At 45.0% G+C, this 20,621-nt stretch overlaps 1 protein-coding gene across 1 annotated transcript in view; it reads right to left on the reverse strand.

Annotated features, from left to right (window-relative positions):
• The window catches only part of niban1a (niban apoptosis regulator 1a), a 26,707-nt gene continuing 6,086 nt past the window's right edge, over nucleotides 1-20,621 (reverse strand). Inside the window, exons 2-14 of the mRNA XM_036520842.1 lie at nucleotides 12,387-12,517; nucleotides 12,091-12,219; nucleotides 11,883-11,997; nucleotides 10,625-10,789; nucleotides 9,646-9,761; nucleotides 8,336-8,440; nucleotides 7,824-7,986; nucleotides 6,519-6,706; nucleotides 6,107-6,253; nucleotides 5,521-5,631; nucleotides 5,239-5,346; nucleotides 4,634-4,745; nucleotides 1-3,833 (exon numbers count right to left, since the gene is read on the reverse strand). Of these exons, the coding sequence (XP_036376735.1) occupies nucleotides 1,672-3,833; nucleotides 4,634-4,745; nucleotides 5,239-5,346; nucleotides 5,521-5,631; nucleotides 6,107-6,253; nucleotides 6,519-6,706; nucleotides 7,824-7,986; nucleotides 8,336-8,440; nucleotides 9,646-9,761; nucleotides 10,625-10,789; nucleotides 11,883-11,997; nucleotides 12,091-12,219; nucleotides 12,387-12,517 (3,752 nt within the window). The 3' untranslated portion in view covers nucleotides 1-1,671. The remainder of the gene's footprint in view (nucleotides 3,834-4,633; nucleotides 4,746-5,238; nucleotides 5,347-5,520; nucleotides 5,632-6,106; nucleotides 6,254-6,518; nucleotides 6,707-7,823; nucleotides 7,987-8,335; nucleotides 8,441-9,645; nucleotides 9,762-10,624; nucleotides 10,790-11,882; nucleotides 11,998-12,090; nucleotides 12,220-12,386; nucleotides 12,518-20,621) is intronic.

The raw sequence follows: 20,621 nt of genomic DNA on the forward strand, positions 1-20,621 counted from the left end.
TACCAATTTAGTTGCTACTCAAATAAATAAGATTATGATTATGATAATTCCATGAAAGGCCAACAGGTCTCCCCTAACAATGTGCTGTACAATCAGCTGAGCATTCCAGATCAAGGTCATTTCCTATTTCAGATAGGTTCACAGAAGTCTGTTGCATTTAAAACCACTGCCTTGCATTCACTGAAGAGGAGTCATTAAAAGGGCTGTTCCAATCCTCAGTGAATAACTGAACACAATTTTGATGTGCCCTTTGATAAACCTTTACACTTAAAGGTAATTTTCTAAAAAATTATTTTACCCTGACTGCTTTAATAGGAGAATTAAATCATGAGAATGATTTAATAAAGCATGAGAAAACCAAGATCTCATCAAGGAGCAATGGAGAGATCAGTGACAGAGGCGAGTAGGGAACAAGGGAGGATTTTGGAGTACACCCACACACATGTCATTGTCACTCCTGGGACCCCAAAAAGGGAGACTTCACAAATAATGTGTTCATACTTCATTGTAGAAAAAATAAAATTAGAATCCCCCCCCACAAGCATGGTTTTGGACGGCTGCATGACTTGTACAACATTCATAGTTTGAGTGTCAAGAAGGGAATGACAAGAATGCATATACATGCTTAGTGTATTCATAATTAACTCACAGCAGTGAGACAAATCACAGTACTTCGTAACTTCCATATGAGTAAAACTTCTCCCTTGCGGTGTAAACTGGCTTACATTGACAGAGGCGCTTTGTGTTCGTTCAGGCACACAACGAACTGAGAATTGCAGCTCTGAAACTTGAGGATTGAGTCCTCATAGCTAGCAGGACAAATACACAACTACACGGTAGAGGTAAGATACACATCTGGCATAACACGCATTCCCTCGTGCAGGAAAACTGCATAGTTTCTTCACGATGAGCCACTTTGACTGCGAGTTTCCCACAGCGTTTGCATACTGGCCCCTATGGTGTCAGTGGACTCCTTTGGAATTAATCTTATCAGAATCTTGTGGTGTAGTGTCTTGATGCTACAAATACCCATAAGTAAGTGAAATATTAGATACGCTTAGTATTAGCTACCTTCTTCCAAACTAAATATGTACATTCCAGTAATTTTTATGACTGCTAATCCTTTAGCAACATTCTTGTAGCGGTCAGACTAAACATTTTTAAACCAGTAAATGTGAAAATACAAATAATCTAAAATATATGTAAAAACATCAATGGCTTTTAACCATAACAGTACAAGTATTCATGTCACATTAGATACCTGGTACTTGGCTAAGCAACTAATAGATTTCCCTTTTCTTCTGCTTGAGAAATCTACTTTATCAGCTCAGCTACCTGTCAGACTAACCAGACCACTAGTTTTTGGATCTCTTTGAATAGCCTATCCAGTTTGTGTACACACCTCCAAGAGAAATGGCACTGAATTGTTCTTGTGATTGTGTCCAGGGAGAGATGAAGGAATATTATGCTCTGATTGAGTGTGCATGAGGCTTGTACCCTTCAAAAGGTACGCAAAGGTACAATTACACTTTGTCCTGAAGCCATAACACAGGTACAGGTAACTGCAGGCACGATAATTCCACTGTTAGGCATAGGTCTGCATTGGCTTGTTTCTGCTGGCTCCCTCTCTTGCCTCTACACGGTGGTTTATGTTCTCATTGGCTGCAGGACTTATGCACTGCCGCTTTCTGGATAGTGCTGCACGAGCTCCTCCACTTCGATGATCTCCACCACCAAGTCTCGGATCTCTCTGATGCAGTCCAGGGCTTGCGGCTTCACCTCGGCGGGCTCCTCTGTGGGTCTGACACTGGGAGAAACCTCGGCAGTGTGTAGGGTGCTCTCTGTAAGCTCCGTGGCTGGCTCTGCGTTTAGGGTAACACCTGTAACCTTCCTTTCTACAACCTCCCCCTCTGCTGTGGTGCCGGCCTCGAAACAAACTTCTGTTTCTTTGCCCTCCAAAATAGGCTCAGTGCTTACGGTAACCGCGCTACCTTCTGTGCCCTCCTCTGTGGGGTCAGAGGTCTGGGAAACGTCACTCTCTGTTGCCTCTTCTGTGGAGTAGGTGCCAGAGGAAGTTGTACCACCTTCCTCAAGCTCCTCAGCCACTTTGACGCATGGGGAGATGACTCTACCGTCTTCCTCTGACTGGGTGGAGTCTTCACTGATCATTCCAGTGTTAGAATCACCAGACGTGGGCTCTTCAGTGTCTGTGACAGCCTGTTCCGGGGACTGTGTGAGGACAGCCTTGGCCTCAGTGTCTTTAACCTCTGCAGTCTTGTCAGTTACAAGACCGGTGTCAGCCTTGGTCTCAGCCAGGGGAGCATCAAGACTCAGTGACACCATGGTGTCCGCACAAAGGTTCTGCTCTCCAGCAGAGTCAGTGTTGGGGCAGGGTGAAGGGGCGTCACTCTGCAGTGCTGTCTCCACATTCTCTGTGTTAGCTGCTCTGGGATCATCCTCTTTCTCTGCTTCACCTACACTGGATGTGTCTTCTTTTGATGGTTCAGCTGCAATGGACGTGTCCTCTTTCTCTGCTTCAGCTACACTGGATGCGTCTTCTTTTGATGGCTCAGTTTCAATGGGCATGTCCTCTTTCTCTGCTTCAGATCCATGGGGCATGTTCTCTGTTGATGGTTCAGTGGCACCAGGCTCATCCTCTTTCTCTGCTTCAGCTACGCTGGATGTGTCTTCTTTTGATGGTTCAGCTGCAATGGGTGTGTCCTCTCTCTGCACTTCAGATTCATGGCGTGTGTCCTCTTCCACTGCTTCAGACACACTGGATGTGTCCTCTTGTGATGGTTCAGCTGAACTGGGCGTAACCTCTTTCTCTGCTTCAGCCACAACAAGGGTATCCTCTGTTGAAGGTTCAGCTGGAATGTTCATGTCCTCGTCCTCTTTCTCTACTTTAGCTGCACTATTGGGCTCTTCTGTTGGTTCAGCTGTACTGAGCATGTCCACTGTCTCTACTTCAGCTACACTGGGTGTGGGCTCTTCTGTTGGTTCAGCTGTAGTGGGCATGTCCTCTGTCTGTACTTCAGCTACAATCGGCATTTCCTCTTTCTTTGGTTCAGCTGCAATGGTCATGTCCTCCTTTTCGGCGTCAGTTATGCCGAGCATATCCTCTTTCCCTGCTTCAGATACACTGGGCATAGACTTGCTCTCTGCTTCAGCTATACTTGGCATGTCCTCTTTCTCTTCAGCTACGCTGAGCATGTCATCTTTCATTGGTTCAGATGCAATGGGCGTGTCCTCTTTCTCTGTTTCAGCGACACTGGGTATGGCCTCTTTCTGCGCTTCCTCTGCACTACGCTGCATGTTCTCCTCAGCTTCAGCTGCACTGGGCAGGTTCTCCTCAGCTTCGGCTGTGCTAATCTTCTCATCTTCAGCTTCACTTGGCATGTTATTCTCAGCTATGGCTGTGCCAGGCAAGCTCTCCTCAGCTTCAGCTGTGTGAGGTGAGCTCTCTGTCTCAGTTTCAGCCGTGCTAGGTATAATCCCAGCTTCAGCTGTTTTGGGCGTGTTCTCCTTCTCAGCATCAGCTGTGTTAGATGCGTCCCCTTCCTCTGTCTCAGCTGTGATCAGCTTGTCCGCCTTCTCCACCGTGTCTCCTTCAGTTGTGGTCGTCGTTTCCTTCTGCACTGGACTCTCCAGTTGGCCATTTCTCAGAGGTGAAGAGGCTGGTGTCTGTGACTGGGACCAAGCAGCACTGGCTGGACTGGTGGGAGTGGATCCAGATGGGGTCCCGGCATACAGGCTGGACTGGCTGAAGAGGCGCATGTCTGCACCATCCACAAAGAGGTTGTGTTTCTTCAGACTGGCTGCCTCCTTAACCACTAAAAACAATTACAACAGAGAAGGACAATGATGTTGAAGCAGCATCTCAGGCAAGACATGGTCAACTCAAATAATATTGTGGCACAGCTGCAAAGTTTCACTATTTCAGAACACTAGTACTGTAGAACTGTAACTAGGCTGGCAAGATAAGTGAAATTTCAGGATAATTTTCTGTTATCTTTTCTGTCAAGTTTACTCCTGCCAGCTCAGCCCACCAGCATCACTGATGTTGGCCTACTTACAAGCGAGCTGTGGGTGGAGTCGGCAAGTTTTATAACTATGTTGCTTGTGTTGTGGTTGGCACTAAAATGTTGGAAATTAACACAGATGGGAAAAAACAGCAAGCTGCCAACACTGATCACAGCAAACAACCACATGTACTTAGAAGTACCGGTGATATGAAGTCTTGTGTTTTTTTGGGAAAACCTCAGCCTTGGATTATAAATGAAGTCCAGGCGGTCTTCTCAATCTGGGCAGATGTCAGCATTTGGTAAGACATCTCGATACAGCTCAGGTTGAGAATGATGCAACGGAAAAGCAATCATGCTGTACCGGTTCAGGCAGCCTCGGCTCCATCTTGTGCTACACAGCCTAGTTAGAGTTCCACTTTTGTCATTTGTAATATTTCTGAAGTGAATTGCAATAAAGCAGGTTTTAGACTTTTTCCCTAATGGACATTGTCTACACCATCATGTGAAATTAAGAGATACCCATTCAGAGAACCTTCATCTTAATACTTGATTTAAATAAATAAATAAATAAATAAAACCACAGACAGGACACAGTTCAAGTGTCGTACCTTTGTTGACTTCACTTTCAAGGGTCTGCAAGAGAACATCCTCATAGACATTTTCCATGTGTATGAAATTTGTATAGTCAGCAAAGATGTACTCATCGAATGTCTGCAATTCCTACAAAGACAAACGCAAATTTGCACAGCATGTTACGAGGGAAATCATGGCTGTATCTTATTTATTGGAACACTCTGAAGACATCACTTAGCAATGTTAAATTTGAAATTTGCAGCATAAAACTCAAAACAAAACATAAAATCAGTGGTTGTATCCTCAGAAAACAATTTATTATATTTCCTATGTGAGGGATGTGTTGTGCCTAAGCTGTTGGGTGGACTCTCTGGCTGTAATGCATGCTATGTGTGTACATATTTGTTGTTCAGTTCTGGACTGTTTGACTGTGTTGTGTATGAGCTGCAAGCCAGACTTCCTGCCTGTGATGTGTGGTATAGAGGTTGTCATACTGTATTCTGGGCTGTGCTGAGTGGGTGCATTTTGGGAGAACTTTCTAGCCACGATGCAAACGTCATCTGTCAGACGTCTTTCTGTGATGTGTGATATTTGCTGTGTTGTTTCTGGATCTTTTCTGGACCAAACTCCAGGGACCTACTGGTTTGCATTGGGGTGCCAGGTTCTTCTTGAGGGCAGGGAGGGTGATCTGCAGCAGAGCATTGTGGAAGATCCTCTTCCTCACTGTGCTGCTGTCATAGTCATATTGCTGCCCAGCACAGAGAGAGCATCATGTAGCACCACGTAGGAGATTTCACAGACTTTTAGACCTGTGTTAACACAGTGACACCTCTGGACTGCGTGACTGATGTGCGTAGTACCTGCAGATGATAAACGTGAGTGAGAGAGCCCAGTGCATTGTGGGTGCTGTGAGGGCGCCTACCTTCAGGACCCGTAGCTTGGCTTTTTCCATGGCGGAGCCCGGCTTGGCAGGATTGTCCTTCAGGGCTATTTGGAGCAGCAGCTCAAATGTGTACACTGCATTCTCCATCAGCTAAAGCGCACATGCAATACAGAGAACAAGAAAGCTTCAAAAATATTCAAAGAAATACAGCAGTGTAGCATAGTAGTTAAGGAGCAGGGCTTGTAACCTGCTGGGGCATACTGCTGTACTCTTGGGGAAGGTACTTAACCCAGAATTGTCTCAGTAAAATATCCAACTGGATAACATGTAAAATGGATAACATGTAAAAATTGTAACTTATGTAAGCTGCTCTGGATGAGAGTGTCTGCTAAATGACAATAGTGTAATGTAATGTAAATACACTTGGCTGTGAAAAGCTTTTATAAACAACAGGGGGCGCCAGATATTTAACTTGTGGATGTCTGGGGGGAGCTGATTGGATTTGATCAGGTTACAGGGTTTTTAGTTGTTGGGTAAATGGAGAAAGAAGGAAAGTGAGAGAAATCATGTGACATGGGACCAGTGGCCCCTCCCAGCCTCGCAGCTCTGGGAAAGGGATGCTCACCTGCTGCATGTCAAGCTGGGTGCTATGCACCAGGCCGCTGCAGTTGGAGAAGTTGTATCGGCTGTTGAGGTCCTGGAGCTGCTCGCAGAGGACGTCCACGTGCTGGTAACATCCCTGCAGGCTGGCCTTGCGCATCCCCTCCAGAGACTGAGCGGGGGGAGAGGGACAGGATTGCTGGCGTTTCACTGGGACACAGAGGTCACAGCTGGACAGACAATGTGGATACTGGGCGGCATCCACCTCTTTTAAAGATACTGGAAGCATAGAGTCACTCCTGATGACTATACAGCGCAGTACTTATGATCTCAGCAGGAGGTCACCCCTTGCCTATGACCGCGGTGCTTAGTCAGTGACAGCTCATTCCAGCATGCCGCACCACGGTTATGACCCGGTCCGAGCTCCTCTCTCTCACCTTCCTGAGCTCCTCGCCATTGCAATTCTCCTGAAAGCCCTGGCAGAGTTGGTCCATCAGCCTCTCACAGAGCAGCCGCACCTCCTGGAACCCCGAGCTGATCGGCCCCATGAGGTCCTCCAGGACGGAGGCCAGGTGCGGCTGCACGTGCTCAAAGCAGAAGCTCTCCGCTCGCCCCGTCACCGTGGCTACGGGGCAGAAACAAGGGGACACACCCTGAACTTGATTCAACCTCTTCTTTTCTACACTTTTTTTTTATAAATGAATACACATACACAACTCATGATTCATTGCAGAGTTTCAGTACATTTCCTGTCCACCCTTAGTCCTTGATGTGTGACTATTAAGTATTATTTTTTTTTTCTGACCTATCACATATGATGAACGGGGTAATGTGCGAGAGGATCCATAAAACCTGCTGCCCTAATTAAAAAGAAAACGCTACGTGTTATCTGAGATATCACTGCTGTCAACACCCTGCGAGTATAACAAAGGGCCTGTTCTGAAACAGTACACCGCCCTGCTGTCCCCCACCCTGCCTCTGGCCCGGAGTGTCTCTCTGCACCACTACCTTCCCACAGCTCTCCGCAGAGTCACAGGACAGAGGGGGCTCAACCTTACCCCTTCAGAGAGAGAGAACCCCCCCCGGGCAGGTCCCACATTCCCTGCTCACAGAGGAATGCGGAACCGCCCTCCACCTGACCCGACAGTCCCACTGTCCAGGTCTGCATTCAAATGCCACGTACTTCAAAAGCCTGATATGTTCCCTACATTGCAAAATGACTATGCTTTCCATGGTATACATAAAAATGTGTATAAGGACATGGTGGTAACTACATTACATTACTGGCATTTAGCAGACGCTCTTATCCAGAGCGACTTACATCGGTTACAGTTTTTACATGTTATCTGTTTATAGAGCTGGATATTTACTGAGGCTTTACTGGGTTAAGTACCTTGCCCAAGGATACAATGGCAGTGCCCCAGTGGGGAATTGAATCAGCAACGTTTCAGTTACGAGTCCTGCCGCTTACCACTATGTTACACTGCCACCCCCTACACTGACTAACATGTTGCTACATTACAAGTAGCACAGTATACATAAAAATGCATATAAGGACATGGCAATAACTGTTGCATTTTTAATATGTGACACATTTTGCTATATATGCCAGGTACATGACATTCTTTATGTTTTGTGCTTCATATGTTAGTGTGCACTAGAGCTTCTCTGAGATGAGTCTGGTTGAAATAGCAGTGAAGCCCTGCGGGACCAGAGGGGCTTCCCCTGGCCACATGCAGTACCTTTCAGCTTCCCCTCCAGGAAGTCCCGTGAGCTGACGATCTGGTCCATGTTGGAGCGAATGCGCGGCTCCTGCTGCTTGGCCATCTCCCTGCACTCCTCCTTCAGGGCTGTGAGCCCCTTTAGGAGCTGCTCCTGGACTAGGATGTAGGCCGCTTCCATGGTCTGCGAACAGGCGGGGCGTGCAAAGATCAGGGAAAATTCCACCAGACACACACCGTCCTCTCCCACACAGAAATGACATTACCACAGACAAGTCTGAACCAGCCACTCTATTCAAACTTCTTTGTGCCTGGTGGTCAGGGCATGACTCATATGCGCACAAACACAAACGTAACCGAAAGAAATAACCACATACAAGTTTAGAGACATCAGCTGGAAGTGGTCACAATTAGGTACTTTTAGGGTCTGTTTAAGAGCTGTTCATTTTATTTTTGTATCTCCCCCTGTGGGATACATCTCCGGTGACATCCCCTTTACTGGGAATGCCCAAGATGGTAACTCTGTAACTCACCGCAAACCAGGCTCTTTTCCTGTCTGCCTTCCTCCCCTTCAGGCGGGGCATCATTTCGGTCTGCAGAGCAGGTAATAACTCCTCCATCACCTGGTTGGCCAAAACCTGAGTCACAACGAACAGGTCAAAAACAAGGTCACTGACTGGACGCACACCACAGAAAACTGTCATAGTGTCACACTGTCACTATCTGAACACATAGCACAGCGCACTGTATTGTCACAGTCTGAACACACATCACAGAGCCCTGTCACACTGTCACTATCTGAACACTCAGCAAAAAGCATGGCAGTGTCACTGTCTGAATGCATAGCACAGAGCACTTTCATTGCCTGAAGTAGCAGACATGCTTTATCGCCGTCTGGGTATACAGCACAAAGCACTGTTCAGCTCTTAGCCTCTGAACACAAACCACAGAGCACGGTCACGGAGTGTACGCAGACAGTGTACACAACGCAAACAAATTAACACACAGCAAAGGGATCTTTCACACTGTCAGCATCCAAGCACAGAGCACAGAGCACTGTTACTCCTGGGACTCCCTCACAGCCCTTCACAGGAGCCCTTGGTCTGTGCATACATTCATGCACAATGCTCATGCACACAGGCCTTTACCAGCCATTGATAAATGCAAACAAACTTTAACCTAATGTGATTTTGAGCCAACCTTCAGTACACTACACAGAACATGCACCTAGCATGTTCAGGCTCAAATGTAAAAAAAAAAAAACCAAGGGTGAAACTGTTCAGTGAAACTCATTGCCTGCTCTGTTTCTCCACACAGCATTGCACACATTCCTCACAGTTCTGTGCTCTGACGAGGTGCCGCATGAATGCGATGTCAACTCCTAGGACAATAGCTGCTGCTGAACTCGACTGAAGGTGTTTCCTGAGCAGCTGGACTTCCTGCTAAAAGATTTGCTAAAAGCTGGCATGGCCTGACCGGCAATCAGACCGGGGGACTACAATGGCACAATGAGGCAGTCAGCTGTGCGGAGCCAAAGACATGTCAAATTGTTTTCAAAAAATTGACAAACACAATCTGTTCCTCACATTAACGTGCTGTGTTTTCTGAGGTAACAAAGGCCGATTCTACCGTGGTTTTGCCATATATGGTTTATAAGACATAGCCACAGATTACACTCATAGCCGTAACTTCTCCTGTTCTTCATTTGGACTTCTCTTGCTCCTCTTGTTTGTAACAGCCTGACTATTCATGCTGGGTGTTTGCTCTCAGTTAAAGTTAACCTGCCACATAGGCATTTTTTCTAGTGGGATGGGTTTGGAGCTCTCACAGTGCAATGACCCACCCGCACATCGCTGCCAATCAGCATGTCCCATGATTCATAGCAACCCTTCTCCTCTCTGTAGAACTGGATCGCCTTCAGGAAGGTCTGCACCTCACAAGCCGTCTTCTTCAGGAAATCTGATGAAAAGAGGAAAGACACAGTAAGTGGACGAGTCATCCATGTGGGATGCTGGTAGATACATTCGTAACTGCTGAAGACCATGGGTTTCATCCCCAGACACACAGCGAAATACATAGTGTTCATATTGGATTTTGTTCATTCACTTGGTTGGATGTGGGTTTGACAATAAGGTATTGTGACTTAGGAGGCTGCTTTTATTATCATGGCAAAGCCTCACTGGTGAAAAGAACGAGAACTCAACATCCCACCTAATCCCACCAAATCTCACCAGTTTTATTCAGACACTGTCCTTAAATCAAAAGGAAGCTGAAGCATTTCTCATTTTATGCTATATTTGACTCTGAATGGGGAAAAATTCAGACTCTTTCTTGTGTAAAACTAGGCCTGAATGTTGCCATAATGTGCTAAAAAGAACATGACTGAGGTCTTTTCATCTCAGAAAGCAGGCCTTATGGAACTGAGTATTTTTGACACATTTCAAAGCCTAATGAAGAGCTTTTACAGACACACCAGTGGGTGCACAAAGCAGGCACTGCGCATCTGTTCACAGCTGCAGCAGCAGACTGCAACCAGGAGAGGGGCCTTTCAGAGCGTTCATGCGCCCTTACACTATCTCCCAGACAACGTTAAGGTGAAATCTGCTCATGGAGAGGAGGAGACCTTCATCTAGTCATTTTATTTTTCAGTTTTTTCATCTTTACTTACACTTACATTTATTCATTTGAAAGATGCTTTTACCCAAAGTGACTTAGAAGTGAGGCAGAGTACAACACAAGCGAAAGCCATACACAAAGTCACATGACAAAGGTTTAACAGTTGGCCAGACAAGGTACAAGCCAGCTCCCCCCAGGCTCTTTACCCTGGTTCTGGTGACGGATGCAGTCGGTCAGGATGGCAATGAAGCGGGTCCAGCGGTCCTCCACGCGAAAACAAAAGTAGGAGTCCCTGCGGTACGGCAGCCGCAGGTACACAGGGAACTGCCCAGGCATGCCCACCATGGGAGGCGCAAACTCCTCCTTCACACCTGCCGTACAGACACAACACACACAGGTGAGCTGAGAGAGCCGGTGGACGGAATGAAACATGGAATTGGTTCACACGATCTGTGAAAACTCCGTACACTGTCCAGTCAGACTGTGTGACACATGTCAGCTGATCAATCCTGTGATCCATAGAATGGCACTGGCATTGGGGTAATATCTGTGTGGTGCAGATAACTGGATCCTCATTTTCTTGTCTGATCTCTGCACGTAGGGTTAATCAAACAAAAAGCGGACATTGCCCCAGGGTTGCACACTTCTTTGGTTTACCCTTTGGTTGCTTCTTTTCTATTATGGCAGCGATTCACCAAGCTCATTAAAATATCTCTTGTGTTTTCAATTTTAAATGTACTTTCCAGAGAAGACTGAAAAAAACTGGCATACCTGCAAAAATGTACAAACAAAATTTGGAATACCAAACAGATATGGGAACTGGGGAACAACAATCTATTTTTACGCAGTTTGGCAACTTCCATAGCACGCATACAGCCGCAGAAGTGGGCAAAGTCCACTCAAACTCATCCAACAGATGGCTACAGTGTGGACGAGCCAACATGCAGTATCATGGACTCCATCAGCCAGTTTCCATTTGTTTTGTCCTTGGGGGGAAGGTCTATACAAGGCAACGAGTAAACAGTTCTTCAAGTATTTGGGAGTCCTACTAATGAGAAGGAAGTGGGTCAGTTTGGGTTCGGTGCAGCAGACAGGTTTCGCTCTTCCACAGACAGGCAAACAGAACTAAAATGTCCTGGAATTTTTCTGTGAGCATGGCCTGACAACATTCACCGCTCCAGCCCCGTACTGTTCTGTATACCTGCCTCACAGATTCCACATGTGGAAGACAGAAGTTTAAACAGGACGCAATGCTGCCACTCCACATTCCAGAGGCCACCGAGCTGAACTCTGGGATTTTTGGGAAATGTGCAGAGATTTCTCTGCTTTTCAGCTCAGCAATAGAGGCCTCTCTCCATTCCTCTGCCTCTTGCTGGTTGTTCATCAGTACAAAACACTGAAGTGAATATCCACTCTGGTGTCCCTGCTCTGTGGGTTTGTGCTCCCAGTCCATCTGATACTCACTGTTGAGGTCGGGGAAACATGCATCCACCATGACCATGTACTTCTCTTCTGATGTCAGCACAGTGCCCCCTGTTGGAAGGAGCTTGTGGCGGGGCGGAACTCCTTTCATGAATGTCTGTAAGCAAACAGCCACCAAAATGATCAGGATCACCACACAAGACTTCATCAGCATGCCTCTCACATCTCAAAATGACGAGGTTCCCCTCACCTCATAGCTGTCATGGCACTCCAGGCTGTAGTTGGCTCGCACCACCACAAACCTCTCTTTCCACTTCCTGGTGTCATCAAAGTACAGCACATTCTCCTCATACAGGACCTCTGCAGGCTTTGGGGGCTCCTGCAGAGACAGACAAGGCTAATCAATCACAGAGCAGCGCAGAGCCCCGTGTGAGCAGTGTAGCCGGGCTTTTCCCCAAGACCCGGTAAATCACTGCTGTCATTTACGACACTGTAGCGGGGTCGGCGATATTCGTGCCCGGGCCAGGAGTCCTGGCCTCGTCCTACCCTCTGCTTGAGGAGCTGGGTCTGGCGCGGCTTGTGCTGCTCCACCTCATCCTGCAGCTTGGAGAAGAAGGCCACCAGGTATTGACGCCTGTAGAAAGGGCTGAAGCTTTCCAGCTCTGCATCTGCCCGGCCTGCAGCGGAAATAAAAGAGAAAAAAACAAAATGTTCACAAAATATACACAGTGTATTATGAGAATGTCACACAGTCACACAATGGAAGCACGATCTTGCAAAATAATGCCGTGGAAACAGTACACTGTGTAACATCTCACATTGGCCGTGGACATGCTGAAGTCAATGGACATATATATATATCAGCACCTCAGGTTAAATTCTGGGCAAGAAAACAGTCTTGGGGTGGCGTTCCGTTCAAACATGCAGGTCATTTGGTCTGTGCATCAAATATGAACAGTTTCCGTTCATGTTACATACACCCTCACAAAACATGCCCAAGCACGAAACACTCTGCATTCCTCTTCTTTGTTGTACTAGCAATCTGTCAATCACCTGGACTAACCCCCTACCTAAATACTCTACATACTCTTGTCTGCATGTTAGACATTAGCATAGCCTTAGCTTTGGGCCCATATTCATGTATCTCTTCTCTTATTATACTGTAAATGCCCTGTTCAAACTTAAATAACATGTCTCAATTATTGCTGTTCTTAACACATAATTAGAATAGGTGCATGTATGGTTGAGCAGTGTGCACACTTCATTTCGAAATCCTGCCCTTCCATGTGAATGCAAATCAGATGCTTTCTATTCTTTGGAAAAACGACTGCGATTCCAGTCATGCTAGAGAGCACTTGTAAAACACTGACATTGGTGTTGGACAAATATATTCTGTTTATCTGCCAAACTGGCAAAAACATTTGACCTTCTGATAGCTTATAGTTTCAATACTGAGAGTATTTTGAAAGCTGTAATACTGTTTTGGGTTTCAATATTGCTTTGGTAAATATCCAACCATATAAAAGATGTGGGATGGAGGAAAAACCCAGGACAAGGGCAGGTGCTGAGGAAATAAATTTGCATGAGAAAAGCAGGGTTTGCTAGTTAGGAAGTTAAGTGACGGCCTCCTGGTGTCCCAAGGTGTGTGTGTGTACAATACATTTTTTCATCTGCATAGCAGACATTCTTATCCAGAGTTACTCACAATTTTCATCCATTTACTCCGCTGGATATTTACTGAGGCAGTTCTGGATAAGCGTCTTATCGAAGGTACAATAACAGTGCCCTACTAGAAATCAAACTATGGGATATGAGCCTTGCACTTTATCGCTACACCACAATCTGCCCCTTCCAGGGAATACCAGACTGCTGTCTGCACACACAACACAGAGTGCTCTTCTGCGAAGCCCACCTACAGTACCACGATGGTGTTTTCATTCCCCCATTTCACTACATCATGCACGGATTAACTTATTTATTATACAATATGAATGAATGAATCCCTCAACATTCTGCATACATTGTTACTGTATTCCACAGGAAAATATGCCAAAGAGATTAATATTAGGCTACACAGCAGAGTCAAAAGCAAAGGAAAGATGAGGCTATACTGTATTCATAATACTGCCCATACCAGTTGTATGTGGGACTTTGGGAGTAACAGGGGTGATGCAACCTTGCCTCCTTTTACCATTAATATTTTTGCTAAACTTTTACAGCAGCTACAAACTGTAGTTATATATTTCTTAATTATGAAAGAGCCGCTCTACCTTTTAAAGGTAGATTATGAGAGTTAGGACAAAGGTTTGATTTATTGTATTTCCTCATTTCCTTCTACAGTCACTGTAAATGGCACAAACCACAGCACATGTTTAGTTTACCTATACAATAGCCAAAAGTTATGTAACGATGAGGTCACCCGTGTTTTTTCCACTGTGTGTTTGAAAAGCATTTATGCTCCAGTGCTTCTGCTGTGAGACCTTGGGAACTTATGTCAATACCCCATCCAAGGTCAGACTGATCAAAATGGTCCTATAATAAGGAAACTAGGAATTTCAATTTCACTCACAATTACTTTAGGTATTTTTGCTTAGCTGTTTATTCTGAAGCTGGGTGGAATTAGTAATTAAAAGCACTTATTTTGTGTGCAAGCAATCAAAATGATAGGCAGGGAAAAAAACAGACTGTTTTCTGTGTTCCAAATTTAGATCAGAACTAAGCAACTGTTTCGTTGGAATCACTTGCAGACATGATTCTCCATTTACTCACTGGATTATTTTCTCTGGAGGCTAAGGTAATACCAGAAAAAAACTGAAACTCCGAAACTGTGCCTCACTGGTAAGTCTTCTTTCAGAATTACTTATTCAGAAATATATTTGCACAGGAATAGCAGCTGCTTACTTGGGGCCAATTGTAGACTTCTGTTTCTTAATTTACTCACTGGACCATTTTCTCTGGAAGCTAAGTTGTTACCAGAGAAATTGTGAAACTGTACCTCCCTGGTAAGTCTGCTTTCAGGATTACTTATTCAGAAATAAATTTGCATACTGCTGTCTGTTGAGTTTAAAGATTGCATTACAGTGTCAGCTTTCAAGACCCCTGTCTATTTAACCCCTGCAGGCTGTACCAGAATGTATGAATTCCTGATATAAAAAATAACTAGGGTAGTAATGACAGCTTTCAGAGAGCTCTTGCCAAGTCTCTGAAGCTGCACTCATATTGTGTTTTCTGTTGTTTTTCCTGCCTTGCAGATGTGTGTCTAACTTTGTTGTTTTCACTCACAGCTGGTTCCTTGTGTTGGCATACTCAGTTCCCCTCAAGAGTCACAGTGTAATGAAGACAATTACACTCATTTGGTGTTGGTCTGCGGGCCGTCGGCATTCACAAAGAGCAGAAAAAGGGGCGGGAAAAGCTGACCTCAGCCTCCAGAGGAGCCATAGGGGACAAAATGCCTCTGAGGAAGTTGGCATCAGTTCCATAAACATTTACAGAAATGTGCAGATAACTTCTGCACTAACAGGGGGTGCCTGTCATGCCTGAACGTGCCTGAAGTTGAGCAAGGTTAATCAGATATCCCCCATCCTGTTGAATGACCAGTGCCTTGAATTATGGGAAATGGAATATTGCTTTCCACTCTGCTTCTGTTTCTGAACAAGACAGCGGGGTGGCACAGTTCCTCCCCTGTGGAGGCACCTAGATTCTGTGGATTGAAACTCCAGGATTGAAACTCCTGCCCTGGAGGGGTTGGACTGTTCTGCAAAGGGTACAGACATTTAATAAAAGTCCTGAGATGACTTCATGGCACCATCAGTGTGACCAGTGAGTCCCACAGCAGTCACAGCTGAATAAACTGACCCTGCAGTATTTTCCACTAAAAACAGGAATGTTTTGGCAGCGAACCAGGCGTCTTTTGACATGCCCTATCCCCGTCCTCATTTGTGAACTTTCACTATGACAAATATTATTTATCTGCAACATTTACAAATCAAATTTATTGCATAGTTCCTTTGAGGTAATAAAGCAGGCTGGAACGAACAGCTGGATGCGGGCCCGACTGCTTACATGGAAAAACATCTCGTTTGCATTCGCTTGCTTCTTTGCGCCCTGATAGGGGATTTCCATGTCGTGCAGAGGCCCTTTTTAGACCGAACCAATTATTACAATTCAGACACCTTTCATCTCGTCGTGGTCAGCAGCTTAGCAGGCCCACCATGGCTTTATCTTTTGCTGCTGTCAGTGTAATGAATAGAGAGAGGTCAATGAGATGGAGCACAGCCAGACGCATGGCTAGCTGGAGCAGCAGGGGGTGGGATGTGCACTGCAGGGTGGGCAGCAGGACCGAAGGATGTGAAGAAGAGAGAAAGTTTCCAGCAATATCCAAAAATTATATATATAATATCTATCTCTCGTTCTATCTATCTATCTATATATATATTTATATACATATTTGAGAATATATTTTGAAAGAGCATGTTACTTACTGCTATATTGCAATATATTTCTGATTTTCATTAATATTTTATATTTTGTAATATGTTGTATTTGCAACACATTCTTGGGCTGAACAATATAACAACACAGCTATTTCTATATACTAACATGAAGGAAAACTCTGAGGAAACTCTGAGGAAACCTCTGAATTTACACTCTCTTATTCCCAACATTTCCAACAGCTGCTGTTGAAAATGACTTGTCATGCATTACTGGAATTATTAACATTTTTATAGACATCTATTGTGTAAAGTTTCATGGATCTGCGCTCATATGGTGGCAGTTTTGCAGAGTGTTTAGCTGTATCTTCTGTATTGCCTTAGTTGTGCAGATGTTAAACCTAAAGAGTATACTGCTCCACCATCTTCTGTTTTTAGAATTTATTAACCTCAAGACAACCATGTATTCAATGAAACATTTTTTTGCATCTGTAAATAGAGGGATTACCAAAGCTTTCCACGAGGAGATAGTGTACAGAAACGGTACCTGAAAGTACAGTTCAAAAGAGCATTTTTCTAACTTGATAATAGTTTTAATTTTGTATAATTGCACTATAATTACCACAGTATGTAATTACAGGATGTAGATAAAGCATGTGGTTACAGTGCAAAAGCACATCATGTAGACAATATTTGTGCAGAGAGAAAGTACCCTAATGTGCTGCACTATATAAACAGCTTTTCTTTGAAGAATGATGGGGGAAAAGTACAATCTGAGAGCTTATTATTACATGATACAAACATACGGTGGCGTTCCCTGTGTCACCTGTCAGAAAGAGTGTGGAAACGCAGTCTCTCCACAAATCACTTGACATCTCAACTGTATCAGGAAATCCGCACGGATTTATTTTGCTCAATCAAGCCTGCAGGATAGACAATGAATAAATCAGAGGATACTGCATCAATGACACAAACACGTGGTCGATTCAAACAAAGAGACTTCCGGGTGAACGGGCCTCCAGAAACCTCCAGTCTCCCTGACTTCCACCCTCCCCACTCCAGCCTCCAGACAGGTGTGGATATCCTGCCTGCCGAGGGAGCGTGCTATCTGGCCACAGTGCGGGAGCATGGTGTCTGAGCAGACACTTTGTAGTGTGGCGATTTGCCCCAGCTGCATACGCAGGAATGCAGAGGCTTCCTCTTGAGGAGGCCGGGAAGAAAGCCTTGTGTCCACAGACACGGCCCCCCACGGAGCGGAACCGTGGTCTCCTGCACATGCTGTCCTGACACAGCGGCAAATCTCTTCCTCCACGCTGGGTGCGTAAGGCGTGCGCGTGCATGTGGCCACAGACTACGATGTCACGCCTGAAGTTAGCGGCTGAACTTTGATGAGTGTCTCATGCTGAAACCTCTGCCTTACAGCACAGCAGGCTGACTGAGGTGACATTACCCACAGGTTATCTGCAGTATGGCTGTAAAGATGGCTGATTCAAGTCCACCTTGTGCCCTGTGTGGTGTATGTAGGTGGCAGTGTGGTGTAGTGGTAAGGAGCAGGGCTCGTAACCTAAAGGTTGCTGGTTCAATTCCCTTCTCGGGCACTGCTGCACCCTTGGGCAAGGTACTTAGCCAAAGTATTACCTTGGTAAATATCCAGTTGCTCTGGCTAAGAGCGTTTGTTAAATGACAAAAATGTAGTGTACGCTATGTACTGGATATGCTTAAACCACATCACATCCTTTTCATTTTCGGTTACACAGTGCTCAGAGTAAGGTCATGCAAGATTAAACCTGTTTCCACAAAAAAGTTGTACAATTGGCGATCATGTGTCTGCACCTTTGGCCCTTTCTATGACCTCCTTCAAAGGAGTGAAATCTAGTCATTAGCCCAGTGAATGTAAAACTGGTGCAAATCTGTTCCAAACCTCAGCAAGTATGCAAACATCCCCTGTCATGGTCTGTTTGGTGGCATGGCTGTGAGTCTCTGAAGCCCCACAGCCCTCAGATTGACTGTAAGTCCGTGAGGCTTGTAAAATTTGAGGAGAGCTGGTTACCGCCCTCTCAACAAAGGCTATGCAGCTCTGGACAAACCTGCTCTACCAGCTGCCTTGAACAAAGACAAAAAAAGCAGGGAAATGGGGTCTGTCCAAAACAAGTACTACCACAAGAATATAAAGTCACTGAAAATATATAGAAAACATTCAGACCATTTGTCCTGAATGCTTGCTGGGTGCAAGTTTCAGAAAGTGTCTTGGCGATGAATGTGAATGTAACCCTCACACACCTTCAGGTCCATTTCCCCTCATATCATACAACAGATGAGTTGTCCACCTACACACAAAACAGCAGCTGTAACAGGGCCTACAGTGCAGGTGTTTTAAATGCTTGCCTTTCCTCATTACAGCCTCAGACATCCCTCTGTATCCTCTGCATTGCTGCACTCTTTGATCTGAAACCTGAATGTCTCCAGCACTTCCCCACTTGCACGGCTCCATAACAAGATGTTGGTCACATAATGCAATCTGTAAGTCGCTCCGAGGTCAACCATTTCCACCCATCACATACTGAATTCCACTGACTGTCAGAAATATCATCAATGCATCCCTTAAGAAGTGGCTAAAAAGCCAAAAGATAAAGAGAGCAGAAATAAAAATAGCTGTTCCTCTCTGAATTAAAAAGGGAGCCAATGAAAAGAGAACTACTATAAGCAGCCTCACTGGGGGAGGCACACTGCATGTTTGATTAATATGCAGAGATCTGTAATCCCTCAAAAAATCTTGAAATTAACATTTAAAAAGAATAAATTACAAAATTTCCTGTCAGATATATTTTCGTTGACATGCTCAGTGCTTTTCTAAGCCTGACCTTGATTATACCCACACAGATAAAAATACATCTTTGAAAAAAAAATAATGTGATCTGTTTTCTCAATTGAAGAACTCTGACAAGTAAAATGCACTGAAAACTCAACATATCAGGTCATTCTTCAAAACACACATGCATCTTAACCTCATGTCACACTTGATTCCAGTTAATGGTATAGTAGTACTGTGGCAAACAACATCAAGCTGCTTCATTTACAAGGATAGCCAGATGTCTGTTTCAGTAGCTGTATCGCAGATTGAAGTGGTTTGGAACATCCTATGAATTTCTGATTGTTGTCCAAATAATTAAATCGTAGCGCAGTGTAATTCTGGACCATTCTCCTGTATTTACCATCCTGTGTGTCTAGACAGATAAGTACTTGAACAAACCCAGGCAAGGTTATGGCCAAGTCTAAGTAGTCTGGCTGACCTACTGGACTGACAGTGTTTTTTTTTTTGTTTCATTTCTCTTCCATCTGTGGAATGAATCTGTATTCCACCAGAGCTGATCCGATTTGGGGTAAGGCATTCTCAGATCAATGCCAGCACTGCACACCTCAGAGGGTTCTTTCTTTCACTGCTGCGACAAGAAAACAAACCTCCAGGCAGTGGAACTTGAGACAGTACTTCCAGACTGTTCAGAACAGGGGAGGACAGCATGTTAGAGACATTAGGCTAGAGACACACATTCACATGTGAATAAATTAACTGCATGTCTCCTGCAATAAATATTCACAAAAGTAAAATATTTCCAACAGGATGTATCATTGATTCCAACAGAGCAGTGACATAAACTGTCAACACGTGTATGTACAATGCTCTGAGACTCTAAGAGAATGGGAAAGAGAGAGAGAGAGAGAGCGAGTTTCTTTGTAACCAGCACAGAAACAAGCTTGGCCTGTCTTTAACGAGTGCATTTCAATCACACTCTCAACAACCAGGAGGAGGAACGCAAAAGCCCTGATCTAAACTTTTGGGGCCTAGTGAGCAAGAATTGTGAGAATGTGTCTCCCCACATTGACAGACTTCTCACACCAAGCCATGATCCCCATAGCATGTCTGTATTCCCAGCCTGTAGGTCTTCTGAACAACCATGGTCCACATTCATGTCATTACGTTGTTATAAGGTGAAGTACACAATCGTAAGCCCTCCCCTTCCATCTGATATCAGGGTCTAATTCTAATCAGGTTTAGCACACCAAATGCTGACTCTCTCCTCATAACTTTGCGCAGAGTGGAAATCTATTTTGAAATGGAGATTATATAATATCTTCAGGGAGAACAGCTGAGGTAAACACATCGTGCCTGCCGTCAGAGCGGAGAGCAGTTCAGGAGCGCGCATACTGCGCTCCAGAGAACACAGCAGTGTGACTGAATGAAGGGAGACAGAACGGCACAGCGCTCATGTGGCCCATTTAAACGCGTGTGCCGCGTGGTTTTGCCTCTAACAGGTGTTTTCACGCCAACGGTGAAATCATCAGATCAATCAAA

Source organism: Megalops cyprinoides, chromosome 2, assembly GCF_013368585.1.
Source record: "Megalops cyprinoides isolate fMegCyp1 chromosome 2, fMegCyp1.pri, whole genome shotgun sequence".
Taxonomy (NCBI): Eukaryota; Metazoa; Chordata; class Actinopteri; order Elopiformes; family Megalopidae; genus Megalops; species Megalops cyprinoides.